This window comes from Lissotriton helveticus, chromosome 5_1, assembly GCF_964261635.1.
Source record: "Lissotriton helveticus chromosome 5_1, aLisHel1.1, whole genome shotgun sequence".
Taxonomy (NCBI): Eukaryota; Metazoa; Chordata; class Amphibia; order Caudata; family Salamandridae; genus Lissotriton; species Lissotriton helveticus.
In genome coordinates this window covers 3,960,539-3,981,834 of record NC_136065.1, presented here as the reverse complement: position 1 = coordinate 3,981,834, position 21,296 = coordinate 3,960,539, and the positions used below count along the sequence as shown (strand labels likewise).

At 45.7% G+C, this 21,296-nt stretch overlaps 1 protein-coding gene across 1 annotated transcript in view; it reads left to right on the top strand.

Annotated features, from left to right (window-relative positions):
* The window catches only part of LOC144752883 (proteasome subunit beta type-9-like), a 193,208-nt gene that overhangs the window by 22,424 nt on the left and 149,488 nt on the right, over positions 1 to 21,296 (top strand). Inside the window, exon 2 of the mRNA XM_078640712.1 lies at positions 19,232 to 19,363. Within this exon, the coding sequence (XP_078496838.1) occupies positions 19,254 to 19,363 (110 nt within the window). The 5' untranslated portion in view covers positions 19,232 to 19,253. The remainder of the gene's footprint in view (positions 1 to 19,231; positions 19,364 to 21,296) is intronic.

Below are 21,296 nucleotides of genomic sequence, written 5' to 3'. Positions count from 1 at the left end.
GGATAGGGTCCACTCCATTTGTCCTGGAGTGCTGCTGGGGCCACTGGCTCCAGTACCCACACCTTCTGTCCTGGTTGGAACTCTACCAGTACAGCCTTTTGGTCATGCCAAGCTTTTTGTAATTCTTGGCTGGCCTCCAGGTTTTTGGATGCTCTCTCCATGTATTCAGCCATCCTGGAGCGGAGACCAAGTACATAGTCCACAATGTCTAGTTTGGGCTTTTTGAGAGGTAACTCCCATCCTTCCTTCACCAAACACAATGGACCCCTCACAGGGTGGCCAAACAAAAGTTCAAAAGGGCTGTAGCCAACCCCCTTCTGTGGGACCTCTCTGTAAGCAAAGAGCAAGCAGGGTAAAAGAATGTCCCATTTCCGCCTAAGCTTCTCTGGTAATCCTTTTATCATTCCCTTCAGGGTCTTGTTGAATCTCTCCACAAGCCCATTGCACTGTGGGTGATAGGGTGTGGTAAACTTGTAGTTTACTCCACACTCCTTCCACATTGCCTTCAGATAGCTAGACATAAAGTTTGTGCCTCTATCTGATAGTACCTCCTTTGGAAAGCCCACTCTTGAGAAAACTGCAATGAGGGCTTTGGCCACCACAGGTGCTGTGGTGGTCCTCAGGGGAATAGCCTCTGGATACCTGGTGGCATGATCCACTACCACCAGTATAAATCTGTTTCCAGATGCTGTTTGAGGATCCATGGGACCCACAATATCTATTCCAACTCTTTCAAAGGGTACCCCCACCACAGGTAGTGGTATGAGGGGGGCCTTTGTTGTGCCACCTGACTTACCACTGGCTTGGCAAGTGACACAGGAGCGACAAAACTCCTTGACATTTTCTGACATATGAGGCCAGTGAAAGTGTGAAACAAGCCTGTCCCACGTCTTGTTCTGGCCTAAGTGTCCTGCAAGGGGAATATCATGGGCCAAGGTAAGGAGGAAGCCCCTAAACTTCAGAGGTATAACCAACCTCCTGGCTGTACCAGGCTTGGGGTCTCTAGCCTCTGAGTAAAGGAGTCCATCATCCCAATACACAGTATGGGTACCTTGGGCATCCCCAGCAGCCTCAGCAGCAGCCTGCTGTCTGAGGGGTTCAAGGGAAGGGCAATCTAATTGAGCCTGCCTCAGGTCTGCCCTTGAGGGTCCCCCTGTCCCCAGAAACTCAACCTGGTCAGGTTCAAGTTCCTCAGAGACAGTCTCCTCTTGGACTGCAGAATCAGTTTCCTGTGAAACCTGATCCTCAACCTGGGGCAAGGTGGAAGGCTCAGCCTTTCCTCTCTTGCTCCTTCTCTTGGGTTGTGGTTGGTCTATTGTTCCAAGATCCACCACTGGTTCAGGAAGGCACTTCTTAGCCTGAGACCTTGTCACTGCAAGGACATGAGCTGAAATCCCTAGCATTTCTGCATGAGTCCTGTACTCCACTTCTGACCAAACCGAGCTTTCAAGATCATTGCCTAACAGACAGTCTACTGGGAGGTCTGCACTCACAACAACTTTCTTTAGGCCATCTACCCCTCCCCAGGAGAAGTTCACAACTGCCACACTATGGGAAGTAGTGGAGTTGCTTGCATTGGTCACTAGGTAACTCTCACCTAGTACAATCTGTCCAGGGTCCACAAAGTCAGGTGTCACCATTGTGACACTGGCACATGTGTCCCTGTAGGCCTGAGCCAGTTTCTCATTAATTAAAGGCGTCTGCCTATATTTGCCCAGGTTACTGGGACTCACTGTAGTGGACAAAGCTAGGTCCACATCATATAGGAGAACTGCCTGAGTAGGGATTCTGACTAGGCCAGATCCTCCTTCAGTACCCAGGGTCAACCCTACTACACCCTTTGGCTGTGTTCCACCACTGCTGACTGTACTAGGGGGTGCAGTTGCTTTAGGAGCTGCAGTGGTGGGGACTGGATTTGTCTTGGTGCATTCACTGCCCCAGTGTGAAACTGATTTGCAGTTATTACACCAAGGTTTCTTTGGGCCATTATTCTTCTTCTTTTTGTTTCCATTTTGGGAACCACCCTCCTTACTATTAGTTTGGGGGCCTGAAGACTTCTGGTCTTTTTCTTTATCTTTCTGATTTCCACCCTTCTGGTCTGTTTTCTTCTGGTCACCACCTTGGTTCTGGGGTTTCTGCTTAATCCTTGTTCTGATCCATTTGTCTGCCTTCTTTCCCAATTCTTGGGGAGAGGTCAGATCAGAGTCAATAAGGTATTGATGCAACAGCTGGTTTGTACAGTTATTAAGGATCTGTTCTCTCATGATAAGATTGTACAATCCTGTATAGTCTGAAACTTTACTTCCCTGCAACCAACCCTCCAGAGCCTTAGTGGCACAATCTACGAAATCAGTCCAGTCTTGAGTCTGTGCTTTTTGGGTGTCTCTGAACAACAACCTGTATTGCTCAGTGGTTAGGCCAAACCCTTCAATAAGAGCACTCTTCAAGACAGAGTAGTTTTTGGCATCCTCAGGTCTAACTGTGAGGAGCCTGTCCCTCCCTTTCTCAGAAAAGGAGTACCATAAAATTGCAGCCCACTGATCCTGAGGAACCTGCTGTACCATGCAGGCTCTCTCAAGAGCAGTCATCCATTTGTGGATGTCATCCCCTTCCTTGTAGGGGGCCACAATTTTTGTCAGGTTTCTATTATCATAGCTCCTGTCTTTTTCTCTAGGAATATTGCTGCCACCAGTGGCATCTAAGCCACACAATGTCTGCTCTCTTGCCAAGGCAAGTCTAGCTTGAGCCAAGGCTACCTCCTCCCTCTCTATTTGGAGTTTGACAGCCCTCATTCTGGCCCTATGCTCTATCTTCCGAGAGGCAGTCATACCTCTCTGAGATTCTCTTGAGGCACTAGAAATATGAGAGTCCCCTGAGGGAGATCTCACTCTTCTGTTGCCTGGGAGAATGATATGCTGGGATCTGGGGAGGTGCTGGCCCTCTCCAGTTCCCAGTAGGTCTAAGTTGGCCTGGTTAAGCCTGGCAACTAGGACCTGGCAACCCCTCTGATCCTGATTCTCTGGGTCCTCTACATCTGAGTCCTCCTCCTCCTCTTCCTCCTCTTCTTCTTCTTCCTCTGGAGGGGTATCAGTTACAGGGGGGTTCACTCCTTCTCCTGACTTTAAGGGAACTGCATTCGCCTTCTCTAAGTCATCCTGTTCTAGAATGGCTATCAGGATAGGACTGGTGGGACTTCTGCCCCTTTTTAACCCTCTTGAGATGCACAAGGCAATCAAGTCCTTTTGGGTTAATTTGTCATAGCTGGAAGTTGCCTCTGTAAGGTCAACTGTCACAGGAGCAGACCCTGAGGCTTTTCCTGTGTCAGACATGACTCTAGTGTGGTGTAAGTGATGCACCTACCTACACTAAGTGTTTCCCTACTGTACCTTGCTAGTGAGTTGTAGTCAGGGTGTGCTAATCCCTTTAATCTACAACTACTAAGTTCAGTAGAACTTAAATATGCTAAGCTTTTGATTTTATATGTACCTAGAGGTACTTGATGTGATCTTTCAATTTGATAAAAGATTGCAATGGTAAAACAACAGCAAGCTCAAATCCGCACCGCTGCTCACCAATGTGAGAAGTTGGCCTGATAGGTGATGTTTCCAATTCTGGAACCACCGGTTATCAGACCAAACAATCCCTTATGGTGTCTGGTTGTAAGTCAACCTTGTTAGACAAGCTATCCTAGGGGTAGCATGGACTAAGCAGCCTAAAGGCTTAACTTAAGAGGTCGTGTTAAGCGAGCTGTTTTACCACATACAATCCTGTAATATCAAATGAAAGGACACCACATAAGTATATATTATAAAAATATATGTATTTATTACTAAAAACAATCCCCAGTATTCTTTATGAATAAAGGGGCACAAGCGTTAAATCAAAAGCACAGTTTAAACATACAAAGTTGCACAATTATGGATGAGGGCGGGGGCCACTCAAACCATATACTAAACAAGTGGTATAAGAGATACCAATCGAACAGTGGTTAGGCCTAGGGCCTAGGGAATCGCTGGGAGCAGTCGGGACAAGCAATGCTGAAGTCGGGAGAGGCCCACGGGATTCGGGAGCAGTGCGGAAAGCGCACGCATGCACCAATGTTAACCAATGGTGCGTAAAAGTTGTAAAGTTAAAGTTTAAGGACACTTCCGCTGAACCTAGAGGAACAAAACTTAAGACACAGACCCTAGAGATGTGTACCAGTGTGGGAACACCGGCGGAGCAAAGTTACCTCACCCACAGGAAGCGGGTGCACAGGGTCGAAGTTGAGTCGGGTTTCGTCACGCAGGCTCTTGGTGCTTGAAGCTGAAAGGGCTGCAGGCGGGGTGAAAGAGAAGTGTCCGGTGGAGTCCAAGGGTGGACTCGAGTCGAAAAGTACCTGAAAGCAGAGGGGACAGAGTCTGGGTCACTCAGCAGTGACCAGGGTGGAACCAGGACGGAACCAGGCAATGTCGGGCGCAATCAGGTGGTCGTCGAGGAGCTTCTCTCCGCTGTCACGTGGGCTCTGGGGCATCTGCGATGTCCAGGAGCGGGTCCCGATCTGTCCCAGGAGGGCTCTCACCGTCGGCGCAGTCGGCTTCAAGTTTGGAGCAAACAACACTTGGCAAGAGCAATCCACGCGGAACCGGGAGATTGCTTCTCACTCGAACCAGGAGGGTCAGAGTGGGGGCTCCTTTTCAGGGGAGCTGGTGCAGATCTGGAGCAACCAGATTTGCAGGTCGAATTTCAAAGTTCGTTGGCACAGGGGCCACTAGCCGGCTGGCAAGTGACCGGGCCAACGCGTTGAGCCAAAAGAAGCAGAAGGGCCCCACGCAGCACTCGTCGAGTGTGGAGGGCTGAACTTCGGTGCAAGTATGGCTCAGGGTTGGGGCTTCTCAAACCCCGGTGTACAGCTTCGAGGGTCACTCGTGGGCTGCACGGTCAGCGTCTCGTGGTCTTTCCAAGATGGCGTGCCCCATGCTTCCGGTCGCCTCCACGGGTCTCAGCTCTGCAGGGACTGTGGATCGGGCTGTAGGAAGGCAGGCAAGCTTGATCTCGTCGATCTCTGTCGGTCGAGTTCCGGCGGGAACTGCAACAAAGCAGACGTCGAAGGCTGGATGGTGCCTGTTTGCACAGGGTGGTCACTCCTTGACCACAAGGGAGATTCTTCAGTCTTCTACGTTGAGTAGGATGTCGAAGGGTCCAGAGTTTCGTTTCTTATGTTTCATCAGGATAATCTGCAGTGCATTGGCACTGCTCCCAGTCTTATACTAATTTTGGGGGCTGGATTACCTGCTAGGTCCCCTCCTATGGGTGGGACCCAGGAAGTGGGTGGATACACCCCCTTCCTTTGATCCAGGCCGCCCTGGCACGAGGGCTGGAGGGCCCCAGAACCGGTTTGGCCGGATTATGCAAGGGGCAGCCTTGTGCGCCCCAAGCAGTGTCTGGTTTCTTTCAAACCTCCCTGCTACAATCCACTATCTCCTGTCTGGAGGGTGGTAACACCCCCCTGCGACAGGAAACCCTTTGTCCAAGCCCCATTTGGCTGAGTTTCGGTCAGCTTCAGGGGGTCAGACTCTTGTCTGTGGCAGAGGCATCCATTTTGTGGATCTAAGGTCCTTTTAGAAATTAACCGCATTTAAGTAAAGTAACATGTCTTACCCCTCTAGAGGGGTGGAATGCTATCCCCGTCGCCAGAACTGGCGAGGGGATAGTATTCCAAATCGTATGACACCTTACACGACATGTTTTGATAAAGCCAAACCAGAGTTGCTATATAACCGCGAGGATTATAAGGCACTTAAGAGTATATGGTATGGCATTATCCTGAAACAGCTTAGGGAGTTGTTCCCGACAGCTGCAGACAGGCTCAGCTCATGCTAGAGCTCCATCTCACATTAAACCACGCACTCTGCCTCCAGGATTGATGAGGCCTTCCATAGGAGTGGCTCACAGGTTAATATGTGTCCAGATATAGGTTTAGATATAGGTATACCATATCTAAGTAAGGGGTGATTACACCACCTTACCCCAGCTGAGTGATCAGCCAGTTGTGTCAATTTAAGAACCAGCCAGGGGTGGCAAAAGATATGCTGCAGCCCCTGGTAGGCCTTGGTGGCCCCTATGCCCTGGGCACCTATAGTGCATTATACAGGGGCTGACAAGGAGTCCATTTCCAATTGTGGTATGTGCCTATAGCACATGTATCAGTAATTTAGTGAGAGAACAGCAGGCTGGGGGTCTGATCAGCGGGCCCACAGCCTCAGTAGTCGAAAACCAGTGAAGCAAAAAGCAAAAATTTGGGGTGACCATAGGATAGCAGACCCTACTCTCCTACATGTATTAACCTGAATTTACCTGCCTCCTTTTTTGGCACCACGTCCAGGGGGATACCATCAAATCCTCCGTCTGGGGAGAGGTGAATGGGCCTGCCACCCTCCCCAGCTGAACTTCGTTGTCCATTTTCTGCCTTGCGGCCTCTGGGTTGTCGCCTATTGAATTTAAGTGCTTGATTTCCCTGGCCCTCCTGGGTCCCTTTTAAGGGTTGGGGAAACCTGCTGTGAAGCCCTCAGCTAACCTTTGTTTGTCTGATGTCTTGGGATAACGTCCTAGTGAATATAATAATCTGCTTATTTTTATGGGGGTGGGTAGTGTGTATCCAACGCCCACACCCCGCCCCTTTCTGGGGCTGCCCGCTCCCTACTTTTTTGTGCCTCCTTTGTCCTTGGCACCCCTGTGTCTTGGGCCTGCTTGCAGCATATGGCGGGGTGGTTTCCGCTGCAGGAACCGCAGGCATGCCTGAACCTGCAGGCGGCCCCCCACTTACAGTCGTCTTTGTCTAATTTCCAACATGCCTTTCCAGTTTTGCCATTGCTTTAGTTTTTACCCTTGAAAACCTGTCCTTGTCCTTTATATTCTCCATTACTCCCGTAAAATTGGGTCCCTCGTGCTGACTCCCTCTCTGGCAGCTACCATGTGGGTGGTGAACCCCTCCATGTCCTGGCAATCCCATCCGATCACCAGCCACGTCTGTATCTTTTCTTTGAAAGTCTTGTCGTATCTCAACCATGCGCCCCCCTGGCATTTTTTCTGTTCAGATAAAATGAGTGCTGCCGCACTCTGTGGGAATTTTTAAATGAACACACATGCTAGGGTCCTGAAAGCTCTTAGCCAATTCTCCAGGGACCTTTCTACCCTGGGTTTATGTCTGTCTCTCCTATCCTCATCTTTTCTGTCCTGCGACGTCAGGTCTAAGCCTGCTTGGCACACTTCCCGCCAGATCTTCCTTTGTATCTTGGGGCGATGCGACACAGAGGTCAGATCTCAGTTTCTATCTTGGGGTGATGTGACCCTGAGGCCAGATCTCAGTTTGTGTCTTAGGGTGATGTGACTCAGAGGCCAGATCTCCATTTGTGTCTTGGGGTGATGTGACACAGAGGCCAGATCTCCGTTTGTATCTTGGGGTGATGTGACACAGAGACCAGATCTCAGTTTGTATCTTGGGGTGATGGGGTACTGCAGAGGTCAGATTTTATTGTTATGCAAATAGGTAGCACAGTATATTCCACTATTACATAATCTTTGCATAGCTAGAATCAACATATTCAAGCAACAGGTGGGAGCAGTAGTCGTAGTGTCATTTGTTGTCAACTTCAGCCGGTTTTCCGTTTACATGTTGACAGAGATATATCACAGCACAGTTATTTACCTGTGCATCGTAGCTAACATTCAGCTGCATCGCAAGCAGCACACTATGTTGCAGCAGCACACTCGTCTACCTGTATATTATCGCTGGGCAGTGGTGACAGTATCTTGGATTGTTTAATTATCTATGTGATGATTTGGGGGGAGTTTGGCAACTTGATCTCCGCTGGGCGATTGTGGACCTATATTGAGTGTCTCTTTCCGTCTAAGCTACTCCACAAATGGATCCCAGATGTGTTTGGGTCTGGAGGCCAAGGGCATAAATTCCCAGTAAGCAGATAGTTGTTCCTGGCAGTATGTAGTACTCTTGATCCAAGAGCTGATGGATGGGCTATTTCGTCCTCCCCAGTGTATGGCTATTTCGCATTTGGCTAGCAATCGCAACATCGCGGTTAGTCATCATGTGGAAATGTGCCTTTTAATAAGCACACCGGTGCAGGGTTCACCCTTATCTTTGTCCACAGGTCCGTAGACCAATAAAATGGAGATTGGTACTGAAGCTGGAATTAAAATAGACAAGTTTATTAATCACTTATTAGTGAGACCACGTCCACACAGCACTCTCAAGTGCTGCCTGAGGTAGTACATTGAATACACAGCCCATGGTGCTTATATACAGAGTTTGTTGCAAAGTAAACATGTAGTTACAAATAGAAGGTACAAGCATACACAGGAATAACTACCGACAAACATGGGCAGATGGGAGATCACTTAGTCAGCAAAGTGGAAGGGGGAACAGAACTGCTTACAGCAGTTAGAAATAGTCAACAGTTACATCTTTAGCAAGGAGCATTCTAGCAGCTACATGCCTTTTCTCAGCACATACATTTCTTTGGCTCAGTACTGAAGGAGTTAATTAAAGTTGATGACACAAGCAGAATAGAAAGACAAGCAGCAGTGAAGACGGAAGAATTACATAGCTAACAAAGTGGATGCCACAAAAAAGATGGCTTCAGCTCATGCTGACGGCAATTATTTTCAATTTCCACAGACGGCCCTTTTAGCATTGGCTGAAGACATCTCTATGATTTGGAAGGAGCATGGAAGATATCATGTACATCTATTGTCATGAGTTTATTAATTTCCTCATCCATTGCTAGGCGGGCATTTACATTCTTGACATTTTGTTTAGTCGGTATACATGAGGTACAGGTAGAAATACAAAAGGAACATAGCATCGGGCCACATTGGATACATAGGCAACAGGTGAAAAGAATCGCAAAAAATATACATAGGGCTGATAGCACTTTCCAGCCCCATACAATAAATATGTTCTATAGCCATCCAGTCCAAGTCCATGTCCCTGCATCCTGATGGATTTCAGTGGCTATCTTGTGCATTTTAGAAATTGCTTCAAAAACTGAAGGGGCGTGGTCAGGGATGTATACGCAGCAGCTGCTTCCAATGATGCAACATGCTCAACTACGGTCGGCCAGGATCACATCGAGGATCATTCTGTGATATTTCCAAGCACCATTGCTGTCTGATTGGTTACAGCCTCTACAACATGTGTCAAGTGCCTGATTTTCCTGCTGTTTAAGGTCGCACCAACAAAGAAGAATAGACCCAAGTTAAAGTCAATGTACTGCTGCAATGCAGTATCAGTTTGATTCACCTCATGTTGATTTATTGTCCTCTTGAATCGGCTCTTAGAAATGTCATTATACAGTTTATAGTCTTTATGATAGGATGCAGGTGACAAATATACAGGTGGAAGTAAAAAGGACACAAAGCAGCTTCCAGACCACCCAATAGGTAGGTGGTAATAAGCTTTACTTCCACAAATGAAATAGGTATTATGTGAGGACAAAAAACTGCTATTGTTCGTTCCAGTAATGTTTAACATTATAGTACAGTCACTTTTTCCCACAGGGATCCTGCCAATACTGCTCACACAGAGATCCGCTCGAGCTCTAGTAACAGCAATAACAGGAGGCCCATTCCCCTTAGTTGTTCGAGTGTTAGGGAAAACATAGTGCGCGGAGGAATTTCCTCGACGATACCCCTCCATTTCCCATACAGTTCCCTTAACTTGTGGATCTCCTTCCTCATCAGGATAACAAACTTTATTTACCTGAGCATTTAGTCCACCTACATTACCATAAGCAATATTAGCAATTTCAGAAGCCCACAACAATGCAAACCAGGCTCTGCACGAGCCATTGTGTGAAAACGGCAAAGGAATAAAAGGCGTCCCTCCCGTTTTCTGATGAGCTGGCATCATTCCACATACCCAACAGTTGGCGACGTTCGTAGCGTTATGGGTGTGATGCAACATTTGAATGAAAGTGTTGTTGAGGTAGGACATTCTTTGCTTCTGTACATGATAAGGAAGAGTAAAGTAATGATGTTCAATGGGGACAGGAGTAGTAGCAGTCAATAGATTTCAAGCAGGAGCTACTCCCTCTACAACCCATGTTATTATTGCTATAATATCAACAATCAAATTTAGTCCAATAATGAACATACTCTTTCGATCACAGACTCTTGCAGCAGTTTGCTTTTTCTCCTTAGGCATGTTCATCTCGTCGTTGAAAAATAAAACAGATGGTGCTCCAAGGTCCTGGGCAGACGTTGGTTTCTTCACTGAGGTTGAGACGAGTAGTCACTAAAAGGTTACCCCCCTTTGTAACTCAGTCTTTCACTACCCAGGACAGTGGTTCAAACAGTCTTTTTTAGCAACGAAGTATCATCCCGGGTTGCATCTGATATCGAGATGTACCAGGGATCGTGTGGTCCGGGAAGACTTCCTCAGGTCCTTCAGGTGAAGTAGCTTGTCCTTTCTCGGTGGCCAGGATATCGCAGTGATCTGCCAACACGGCTGGGCTCTCTAGGTCTTGCAACACTTTTCGGCAGTGTGTCACATGGACCCAATTCTTCTGGTTGGTCACTCGAACCGCAGTCCTGGTAGCCAGTAGCACCTGCTCTGACCCTCAACACCTCGGTGCTAGGTCGCTGGCTCTCTGAAAGGAATTGATTACAACATAACCTCCAGGGCACAATCAGTGGCCCTCACCTTGCGACCTGTCTGGAAGAGTCTCCTGAACCTGTTGATAAATAGAAGACAAACTGTCAGTCAACTGAGACAAATAGTCATTCATCAATACATAGGGTACATAATGTATAGGGCGTGGCTTAGGAATTCCCCAAATATTCATTGGCCTTCCAAAAACTACCTCATATTGTGTGAGGCCAGATCGTGTATGTGGTATCGATCTAATAGACAGCAATGCTAAAGGTAGAGCATCAGGCCATTTCAAGGATGTGGAAGCCTGTATCTTTGCCAGCTTCAATTTTAATGTAGAGTTGTAGCATTCTTCTAGCCCTGTTGATTGTGGGTGAAAAGCTGCATGAAACCTCTGCTTAATTCCTAACCCTTTCATGAGATACTCAACAACTTGTCCAATGAAATGGGGTCCGTTGTCACTCCACAAAACTCGACAAATTCTAAGTTGGGGAAAAACTCCTTTAGGAGCACCTTCGCTGTAGTAAGATCTGTATTATATTTCGTGGTGTATGCCTCCACCCATTTACTAAAGGCACAAACCACTACCAGAACATACTTCAGATTATTATAGCATTCAAGCTGGATATAATCCATTGGTAGAACGTCAAAAGGTGCAGTAGATATTGCAAACCCTCCTATTGGAGTTTGTGTTCCTTATCCAGGATTATACTGCACACAGCTCAGACAGGACTGGCCTAGTTTCTTAGCCGTACCGACAATCTCTGGAGTATCCCAACTTGCATAAGTTGCTTTGCTATTGAGGATGCTCCAACATGTGCTGGCCCATGTGCCATGTGAATCATAGGATGTAAATAGGCTGCGGGTAACTTCCATTTCGTCATTTCTTTATTCCTCCAACAGCCCTCATCATCCAATGCTCCCTCCTTGGACCCTGGGTCTAATTCTTCAACAGAAGCAGATCGTTGCATGTCCAGCACCTCTTGCCTGGCGTCATACCAACCCTCAGCCTGTGACTTAACTACATACATAGGTGTAGTACATCACTGCATTGCAGTCTCATGAGCTGTGTAGTCTGCAAAGGCAGTGCCTGCTCCTATTTTACCAGTCACTTTCCTGTGTGTGCTACACTTAACAATTGCCATTTTTTAGGATATGTCAAGGCAGTAAAGAGATTATGTACCAATTCCCCATGCACTATTTGTGTCCCATGTGAAGTAAGAAAGCACTTTCTTTCCAGAGTTGCCCAAAATCATGAGCTACTCCGAAAGAATATTGACTATCAGTGTAAATGTTAACAAGCAAATCTGTTCTAAGCTCACATGCTCTTGTCAGTGCTATCAACTCAGCTGCTTGAGCTGACTTCTGTGGGATGCGAGCTGTCTCAACTACTGTCTGCAATGTTGTAATTGCATAAGCAGCAGATGTAGTACCATCAGGCAACTTCAGGCAGGACCCATCAACCCACAATTCCCCATCAACACTAGAAAGAGGTCTATCTTGTAGGTCAACACAACTCTTTGTTTGTTCTTCAGTAAGGGATATACAGTCATGTAACTCTTGTGACTGAGACTGAGTAGCTGGAAATGGCAATAATGTAGCAGGATTCTGAGTCAAACCTCTTTTCAGTGTGATATGAGGAGCCAAAAGTGTCAATTCATAGCCTGTCAAACGGGCACCAGTCAAATGTTGTAGTTCGTTTGATTTAACAAAGCATCAGCTGAATGGGGTACTAGCACAAGCAGTGTATGTGACAAGACTATTCCCTCACTCTGACCTCTGACGTATGGACACAGCCGTCGCTGCCACCGCTCGGACACTGCCGTCGCTGCCATGCTCAAAAACACCCAGGCAACTCACGAGCAACTGGACCAAGGACAGCTGAGAAATATGCACAAGGACGTTGCTTATCACGTGTGTCTATGGTAAAACTGAGAGAGCGCAACCATCCCTCTCGTGTACATAGAGTGTGAAGGCCTTAGTGTAGTCTGGAGTTCCTAATACTGGTGCAGAACAAAGAGCATGACGTAACTGTTAAAAAGCATTCTGGCATTCAGTGGCCCATGGGAGAGGCATCGGAGTGTCTTTAGTCAAAGGGGCCAACAAGGTTTTATTAATGTGAGAAAAACTAGGGCTCCACTGCCTACAGAAAGAAGTAAGGCTAATCAATGCACGAACATCCTTCGGAGTACGGGGCACAGGCGTGTCCAAAATAGTTTGAATGTGATCTGGTGTGAGTGCACGTCCCTCCTTAGACAGGAGGTGACCTAAGTAGGTAACTAGCTGTCTACAATATTGCAATTTCTTCCGAGAGACTTTGTGATGATGAGAGGCAAGGAATTATAGCAATAACAGTGTACCTTCTTCACACTGTTCAGGGGTATCAGCAGCCAACAATATGCTATTGACATATTGAATATGAGCCACCCATTTCGGCACAGTGAAAGAATCAAGCTACCTTTTCAATGCCTGACTATAAATGCTAGGACTCTGTGTATACCCTTGTGGAGCTCTACAGAACCTGAAGAATCGATTATTCAAAGTGAAGCCGAACAAATAACGGCTGTCAGGGTGAATAGATATTGAGAAAAATGTGTTCTTTAATCCCTTATATGCTCATGACGAGCTCATGCAGTACACTGGTCGTGTGCTTATGACGAGCTGACCTTGTCATGAACAATGGTAAATAATGGTCTTCAGCACAGGAGGGGAATCTTCCTAGCAGCCAAGGTGTTAAATCAATTACACTAAATGTAGTGGCAGTAGGAGGAAGTGTTGTGATGTCAGAGACTACCTGGTATTGGGGCACCACTATTTTGTTGACCTCTCGTAAGTCAATAATGAATCAATACATTTTAGTGTCAGGGTCTTTTTTCAAAATAGGAAGAATAGGACTATTACAGGTATTGTAAGGGACTTCTTCCACAACCCCCACTCTGATCAAATCCTGAACAATTTGTATTAATGCTTCTTCGCCTTCCTGAGATATTTTATATTGGGGCAGTCGAGGCAACAAAGCACCTACCTTCACTTGAATATGTACTGGTGGAATAACCATTTGTCCCACATCGGTATCTGATGTAGCCCACAAAGTACTAGGTAGCGATGCCAGAGCAACATCCTCTTTCATGAGACAAGACCTCTCAACCATTGGATAGTTATCATTTAAAATAACACGTACACCTTCTGGGGAACAAAGTATTGTAGCACGGAAATGTTTAAGCATATCGATACCCACAATGTTATCCAGCGTGTTAGGGGAAAGCAGAAATGGACATGCTGCAGTGAATTTATCCAGACTAAATGCAAGTTGCTGTGACACTGGGCTAAGTGTAGGCGTCCCATCTAATCCTATCGATGTTATCATTGTGCCAGACAGGGGAGCCCTAGGAACCAATTGTTTAGACAGAGCACTACGAGTAGCTCCTGAATCAACCAGAAACCGATCAGTAGGACCCAAGACGTTTGCATCAAAATAGGGACCCTTTCTGATCTACTGGGACCTCAACCAGTTCCTTACCCCATCCTAAGCATTCCTATGCATAATCAGAATCCTTAAGACCATCAGCCGAATAATCAGACATTTGATATTGGTTTCATCTATTAAAGGTTTTAGAAGAATTTGTGTGGTGTTCAACTGCCTCAAATCTAGTATGATTATCCATGCCTCCCCTATTTCCTGAGTTCCGTGGGCGGCCTCTTATACTTCCTCTACCCCACTGTTACTGCTGAGCTCGCAAAAGGGGGCACTCTGAACGCCAATGTCCAATCTCCTTACAATAAGCACACTGATCAGAAGACATAGTTGCTCGAGGGAACGGGGGTACACCAGGGTGATACATCGCACGTCCACCTCTTCCACCACCTCTAAATGGAGGACCATAGACTTGAGCCAACATAACTTTCGTCTTTAAATCCTTAACCTTCTTATCCACCTTGCCTTTTGCTTCCAATTCCTGATGCTCATAATACTGGGCCATAGTCAAAAGGAAGACTAGGGAAGACGTAGTCCATGAACTCTCGCTGGCCTTTAGGCGACTAGCTATTTCTGGCAACATGTTAGCAACAAATTTGTCGACAAACAGATGCTTACCCATGTCATCTGTCAATGACTGCTCACTAAAGTCATGAAATGTCTCTTCAAATCGCATAAAGAAATCAGAAATGAACTCATCTGCTTTCTGTTTACAAGACGCTAACGGAGTCCAATCTATTTTCTCAGGGGGTGTAAGAGTTTTTAGCTTAGTCACAATAGCTTTGGAAAGATCTAATATCACCGGTTGCGGTTTCTGTGCAGGCTCTCTAGCCGCATCTATTTCCTTTAAATGCACCCAAGTATCACCATAAGCTGTATTATCCTCTAAGTTCCGAATTGTTCTCCACATATCAGGAGGGGGGGGCAAAATGAGTCCTAAAAACATATCGATATCTGACAAGTTCATAGTGCAGGAGCTAATAACTCCTTCCATTTCTTCATAAAAAGCGGACGGATTTTTCCGCGAATCAGGCAAAGCAGCCTTAAGAGCCATAGCATCTGCTCTACTCCAAGGGGTATAGACCCAATTATAAATAAAATATCCCTTCGCCTCATCTGAGGTTTTATCCTCACTTGTTCCCGCACCCTTTGGAGGAACATTCAAAGGCGCATCTTTGCACATTGGTTTCACAGTAACTACAGTATCACTAGTGTCTTTATCTGTCCCTGAAGCTCCTTTCCTGTCGCACCGGGGTCTGAACGACTGTTTGTTCAGTTGTAGCTTTGCTAGCTGCTTTTTTCTCCTATCGCAGACGGAACGTGTCAGTTCGCAATTTAACCACTCGCCTAATTAGATCAGGCACCTATGAAAGAAGAAAGGTGCCATCACTTAATTGTTTATAATCAGAATTTATATCAGAGGGCTCTAAATCATCAGAATTTTTTCTAAAACTAAGTATTAATTCTCAAGTACATCTCTACAAAATATAACAGCTCTAAATCTTTCCACTGCTGAACCATTGCTATGAGTTCTGGAGCAGAGGCATTCCAACGAGCTGCTTTACGAGCAGCGGATCAAAGAGTGGCCCTGCCTTCAGTAGTCGAAGTAGAGCGAGTCTGCCGCCCATCTTGCTTATCTGTATCTGTCTCATCTGAAGAAAAATGTTCTTCTTCAGAAAGATCATCCTCAGAGGCAGAGGGAGACTTATACGGAGGCGGAGGTCGATCTAACAAAATGGAACCATCCTGAGGTCTATTAAGGATGGGATAAATGGGGTACCAAATAGGGTTCTGGCCAGTTACCTTTAAACAACGCTCCCTATCTTAATTTTCTTTTATATCCTTCATTTCCTTATTTTTCGAATCCAATGATTTTTGATATATCGTTTTTCGTTATTCTTTTTCTGCTATAACTTCTTCTTTCCTTACTCTCTCATGCAGTTCTTTCTCCCAAATTGGTACACAATCAAACATATCTTGTCTACTCTTACATTTAAACAAACATTGCTCTACATACTGAATCTTTTTAAAATCAAATGACCCATTCACTGGCCATCGCAGATCAGGATCCTTTTTCGTATATTTGTTCCACAGTGTACTATACATTATGGAAGAAATACTGTATTTAATGTACATATGCCTGTTAGGTGTCCCCTCTGGGGGAGCCGGCTGACTTCTTTCTAAATCCATTTTGGTACCACCAATACAGCAACACAATCTACGGAGTGTGTTAGGAACAGGCATGCCCCCAAGTTTTTGTAAAATATTAAGTCTCCAAAATATTCAAAAGTAGACACAAATCTCCACATTACCTGCCTTTATCTTTTGCAAAGGATGATTCAAACAAACAAAACCAGAATCTTGCCCAAGCAAAGCAAGAGTACCGCTTCAGCGACCTTACCAAACAAAAGTCTCCAACTTCCAACTGCCAAGCTCTTGATCGACCTAATGGTCACTGAAAAAAGAAATGCCAAAGGATATCTCAGTCGGGACCGGTGACCTCCTGGAGGGTCAAATCGAGAAAACTGGAAAAATAACTTCAGCTACAAAGACAAGGGTCTCCTCATGCAGGACGTCTCCTCAGCAAAATTCCACTCTTCCGTCAAGACCACTCCTTTGGACTGCTGCGTCTCCGATTAGGTCCCACGTTGAGTGCCAAGTGTGGAAATGTGCCTTTTAATAAGCACACCGGTGCAGGGTTCACCCTTATCTTTGTCCATGAGTCCGTAGACCAATAAAATAGGGCCCGATTCACAGAACTATCTTAAGACAATATCCTAAATTTACTACCATTTTGTATTCACAGAAGGCACTTACTCATTTCGGTATTCACAGAAGTTAGGAGTCCTAACTTTAGGACTCCTAAATGCCTTCAATGAATACCGAAAGTCTTAAAGTTAGGATTTTCCTCAGTTTAGGAGTAGTAAAGTTAGACTTTAGGACTCCTAAACTGAGAAAAATCCTAACTTTAAGACTTTCAATATTCACAGATGGCATTTAGGAGTCCTAAAGTTAGGACTCCTAATTTCTGTGAACACCGAAATGAGTAAGTGCCTTCTGTGAATACCAAAATGGTGGTAAGTTTAGGATTATCAGCCAGATTCATCAACGGAAAATCGTCTCGCAAAGGGCCAGATTCTGAGAATCTGGCCCTTTGCGAGCGCAATTTTTGCATTTGGGATTCATCACCCCAAATGCAAAAATCGCAAATTGCGAAATCGCTAAATTGCGAGCAATTTCATTTAAGGAATCTCTATTTGAGATTCCTTAAATGCAATTCATGAACCATTTTTAAATTGCAAAATCGCTATTTTTGGCCGCTATTTATCGTGAAGTCTGACTTCGTGGTAAATAGCGAAAACTTAGAAAAATGCACTTTAGTGCATTTTTCTAAGTTGTATATTACACACACATGTCCTTTGGACATGTGTGTGCGCAACATCAGTCTACATTTACATTTCAGGGGTGCTACAGGGTGTCCTTTGGACACCCCTGGCACCCTTGAAATCGCATCCTTATTTGCTATTAGCAAATTGCTAATCGCAAATAAGGAATGACTCCCCATTCATTCCTATGGGCTTTTAGGCCCATAGGAATGAATGGGGAGTCATTCCTTTTTTGCAATTAGCAATTTGCTAATCGCAAATAAGGAAGCTGTAGAAATCGCAAATAATATTGCGATTTCTACATGAATCCCGTTTTGCGAGTCTTTAATAGCGATTCCTTAATAATCGCTATTAAGGACTCGCAAATCGGGACATTGATGAATCTGGCTGTTTGTCTTCAGTTAGTTCTGTGAATCGGGCCCATAGAGATTGGCACTGAAGCTGGAATTCAAACAGACAAGTTTATTAATCACTCATGAGTGGGACCACGTCCACACAGAACTCTCAAGTGCTGCCTGAGGTAGTACATTCAATACAGAGACCATGGTGCTTATATACAGAGTTTGTTGCAGAGTAAGTATGTAGTTACAATTAGAATGTACAAGCATACACAGGAATAACTACTGACAAACATGGACAGATGGGAGATCACTTAGTCAGCAAAGTGGGAGAGGGAACAGAACTGCTTACAGCAGCCAGAAATAGTCGACAGTTACATCTTTAGCCAGGTGCATTCTAGCAGCTACAGGCCTTTTCTCAGCACGCACATTGCTTTGGCTCAGTACTGACACAAGCAGAATAGAAAGACAAGCAACCTTGAAGACGGAAGAATTACATAGCTAACAAAATGGATGCCACAAACAAGATGGCTTCAGCTCATGCTAACGGCAATTATTTTCAATTTCCACAATCGGGTAGCCGAGGGGACCTCCCTGACGTACCCCAGTAGGCCTACCAACGGTGTGCAGCATATGTCTACCCTGGTAATGTCACGTGCTGTGGTAAATACTTCATCCCAATAGTCTGCTATCGGTGGACAGTAACATGCCAGGTGGAGGAACGTGGCGTCTGATAGTTTACAATTTCCAGCACTGGCTATCTGATCTTAGTCCCATTTTTTGAAGCTGCAGGGTAGTTCTATATAGCTGATGCATGAACTTAAAGTGTAGCAATCGTAATTTATAATTGGGAGATAGTGATACCAATTGTACGCAGCAATATTGCCACTGCGCCTCTGTGAGTGAGTTTCCCAACTCTGAGTTCAATAGTTCTATCGCGCACTCTTTGTCACTGAATCTTCACGTTGCATGGAGTGTATAATCGGGTGATTAATTTGCGAGTGACTCATTGTTTAATGTGTTTTCCAAAGGGTCAAGAGTGGGCGGCAGGCCAGAAATGTGCTGCGCAGTTCTCTGCAGATAGCTCTCAAATGGTGATATAATATGGCGTCTAAGAGATTTGGAGGCACACTGTCTGCTGCCTGCGGGGGGCAATGAACTAATTTCTGGGTATAGATCTGCAAGCGTGGTAAGTCTTAGATTCTTTGCCCGCTTTGATGCACCCATACTCAGTTTGTATCTTGGGGTGATGGGTGCCAGAAGTCAGAACTGAGGTGGGGTACAGGCCCCTTTGTAACGCAGGAGGGTGCAGGTGAGGAGATGAACATCATTTAACCCCTTAAGTGCTAACATTTTCTTCCCTTCTCCGTCCATACCTCCCCAGAGAGTCAGTGGTGAACCGAGTGATGGACAAGCTGGCCCCCCTTCATGACCGTATTTACTGCGCCCTTTCGGGGTCTGCGGCCGACGCACAGCAAATGGCCGACATGGTGAACTATCACCTGGAGCTGCACAGGTAAGAGGTTAGGGGGAGGTGCTGGGTCGCTGCTGTGTCTTTTCTATGTGCACTTTTCCTCTCCATTCCTGGGTCTATCATAATAACATAATGTAAATATAAGGACCCCCTGATACTGATAAATGTTCCCAGGGCAGGGAGAATACAATTGTTTAAGACAAATTTCATACGTGAGATTTGGTCTAATAAATATACGAGACCATTATCCACACAAGATAGAAGAAGACTCAGAGTACCACAATTCTCATTAAAAATCTTTATATGCATACAAAATTACTTAAAAAACTACAATTGATTGTATTTGTCTGTTTGAATCAACCTATAATATACAATGACATCACAAAAATCAACAGTTTTGAAAAAAGATATATGAATTTCCAATACCTCATACAACAGGCAAAGCTGTATGTCCTATAAAAATAGTCAACACAGGAAACACGGTATGGTCAATCAAAAGGTTAACTACATGCAGAATTATAAAGACAATAATCAACTGAATAGTACATATGGAGCAAACCAGAAAGTATAACATTTGATGATACAGTATAGTAGCTTTTTAATTCAATGATGAATCTTCATAATGTCCTGAGCTGAAGTGACCCCCTCCTTAGAAAATATTCCATGTTGGATAGAAGGACTTTAGCCAGTAGGATCAGGGAATGCTCACGCCCCAATGGTAGAGTACATGCAAAAAGAGTAGCCACCCTACAGGTCAGTCGCCCATTGGCTACTACCTGGCAACGCCTCAGTATTTAGGGGCACTCCATAACCTTGATCCTGAGATTCCTGCAACCTAAGAAGAAAAGGAGGTAGAAGACGCCGTGCCGCCTAGCCTGAAGACGACTACTCATTTGGCCCCAGCCCACTAGCCTGTCTCCTGCTCAAAGACCCTGCAAATTCAATTCAATTCAATTCAGTTAATTTATATAGCGCGCTACATACCCAGAGGGTCTCAAGGCGCTTGGAGAAGGGTGGGGAATTACTTGTCGAATATCCATGTTTTAAGTTGCTTTCTGAATGCTAGGTGGTTCTGAGTGAGGCGAAGGTGAATGGGAAGTGAGTTCCATGTTTTAACCGCCAGGTAGGAGAAGGATCTTCCTCCCATGGTGGTTTTGTTGATGCGAGGTATAGCAGCAAGGGCTTGGTGGGAGGAGCGTAGCTGGCGGGGGGGGGTGTAGAAGGAAAGTCGTGTGTTGAGGCATTCGGGTCCGAGTTCGTAAAGTGCTTTGTGTGCGTGGGTTAGGAGGCGGAATGTTATCCTCTTATTAACGGGGAGCCAGTGGAGGTTTTTCAGGTGACTGGATATGTGGTCTTTACGCGGAATGTCTAGTATGAGTCTGGCTGATGCGTTCTGGATGCGTTGGAGTTTTTTCTGACGTTTTGCGGTGGTGCCCGCGTATAGGGTGTTTCCGTAGTCCAGGCGGCTTGTAACTAGTGCGTGAGTGACAGTTTTTCTAGTTTCTGTGGGGATCCAGCGAAATGTTTTTTTGAGCATGCGAAGAATGTTGAAGCAAGATGATGAAACGGTGTTGACTTGTCTGGTCATCGAGAGTGAGGAATCCAGAATGACTCCCAGGTTCCGTGCGTGGTCTGTTGGGATGGGTGCTTTTCCAAGGGACTCTGGCCACCACGAATCGTCCCAGGCGGAGGGGGAGGTACCTAAGATAAGGACTTCTGTTTTGTCGGAGTTCAGTTTCAGACGACTGAGCTTCATCCACTCGGCTACTTCTCTCATTCCTTTATGTAGGTTGGTTTTGGCGGTGTTAGGGTCTTTGGTGAGTGAGAGGATCAGTTGAGTGTCATCAGCGTAGGAGGTGATGTTGAGGTTGTGTTGGCGTGCGATGGCCGCGAGGGGGCTCATGTATACGTTGAAGAGGGTGGGGCTGAGTGAGGATCCTTGAGGTACTCCGCAAATGACTTCAGTGGCCTCTGA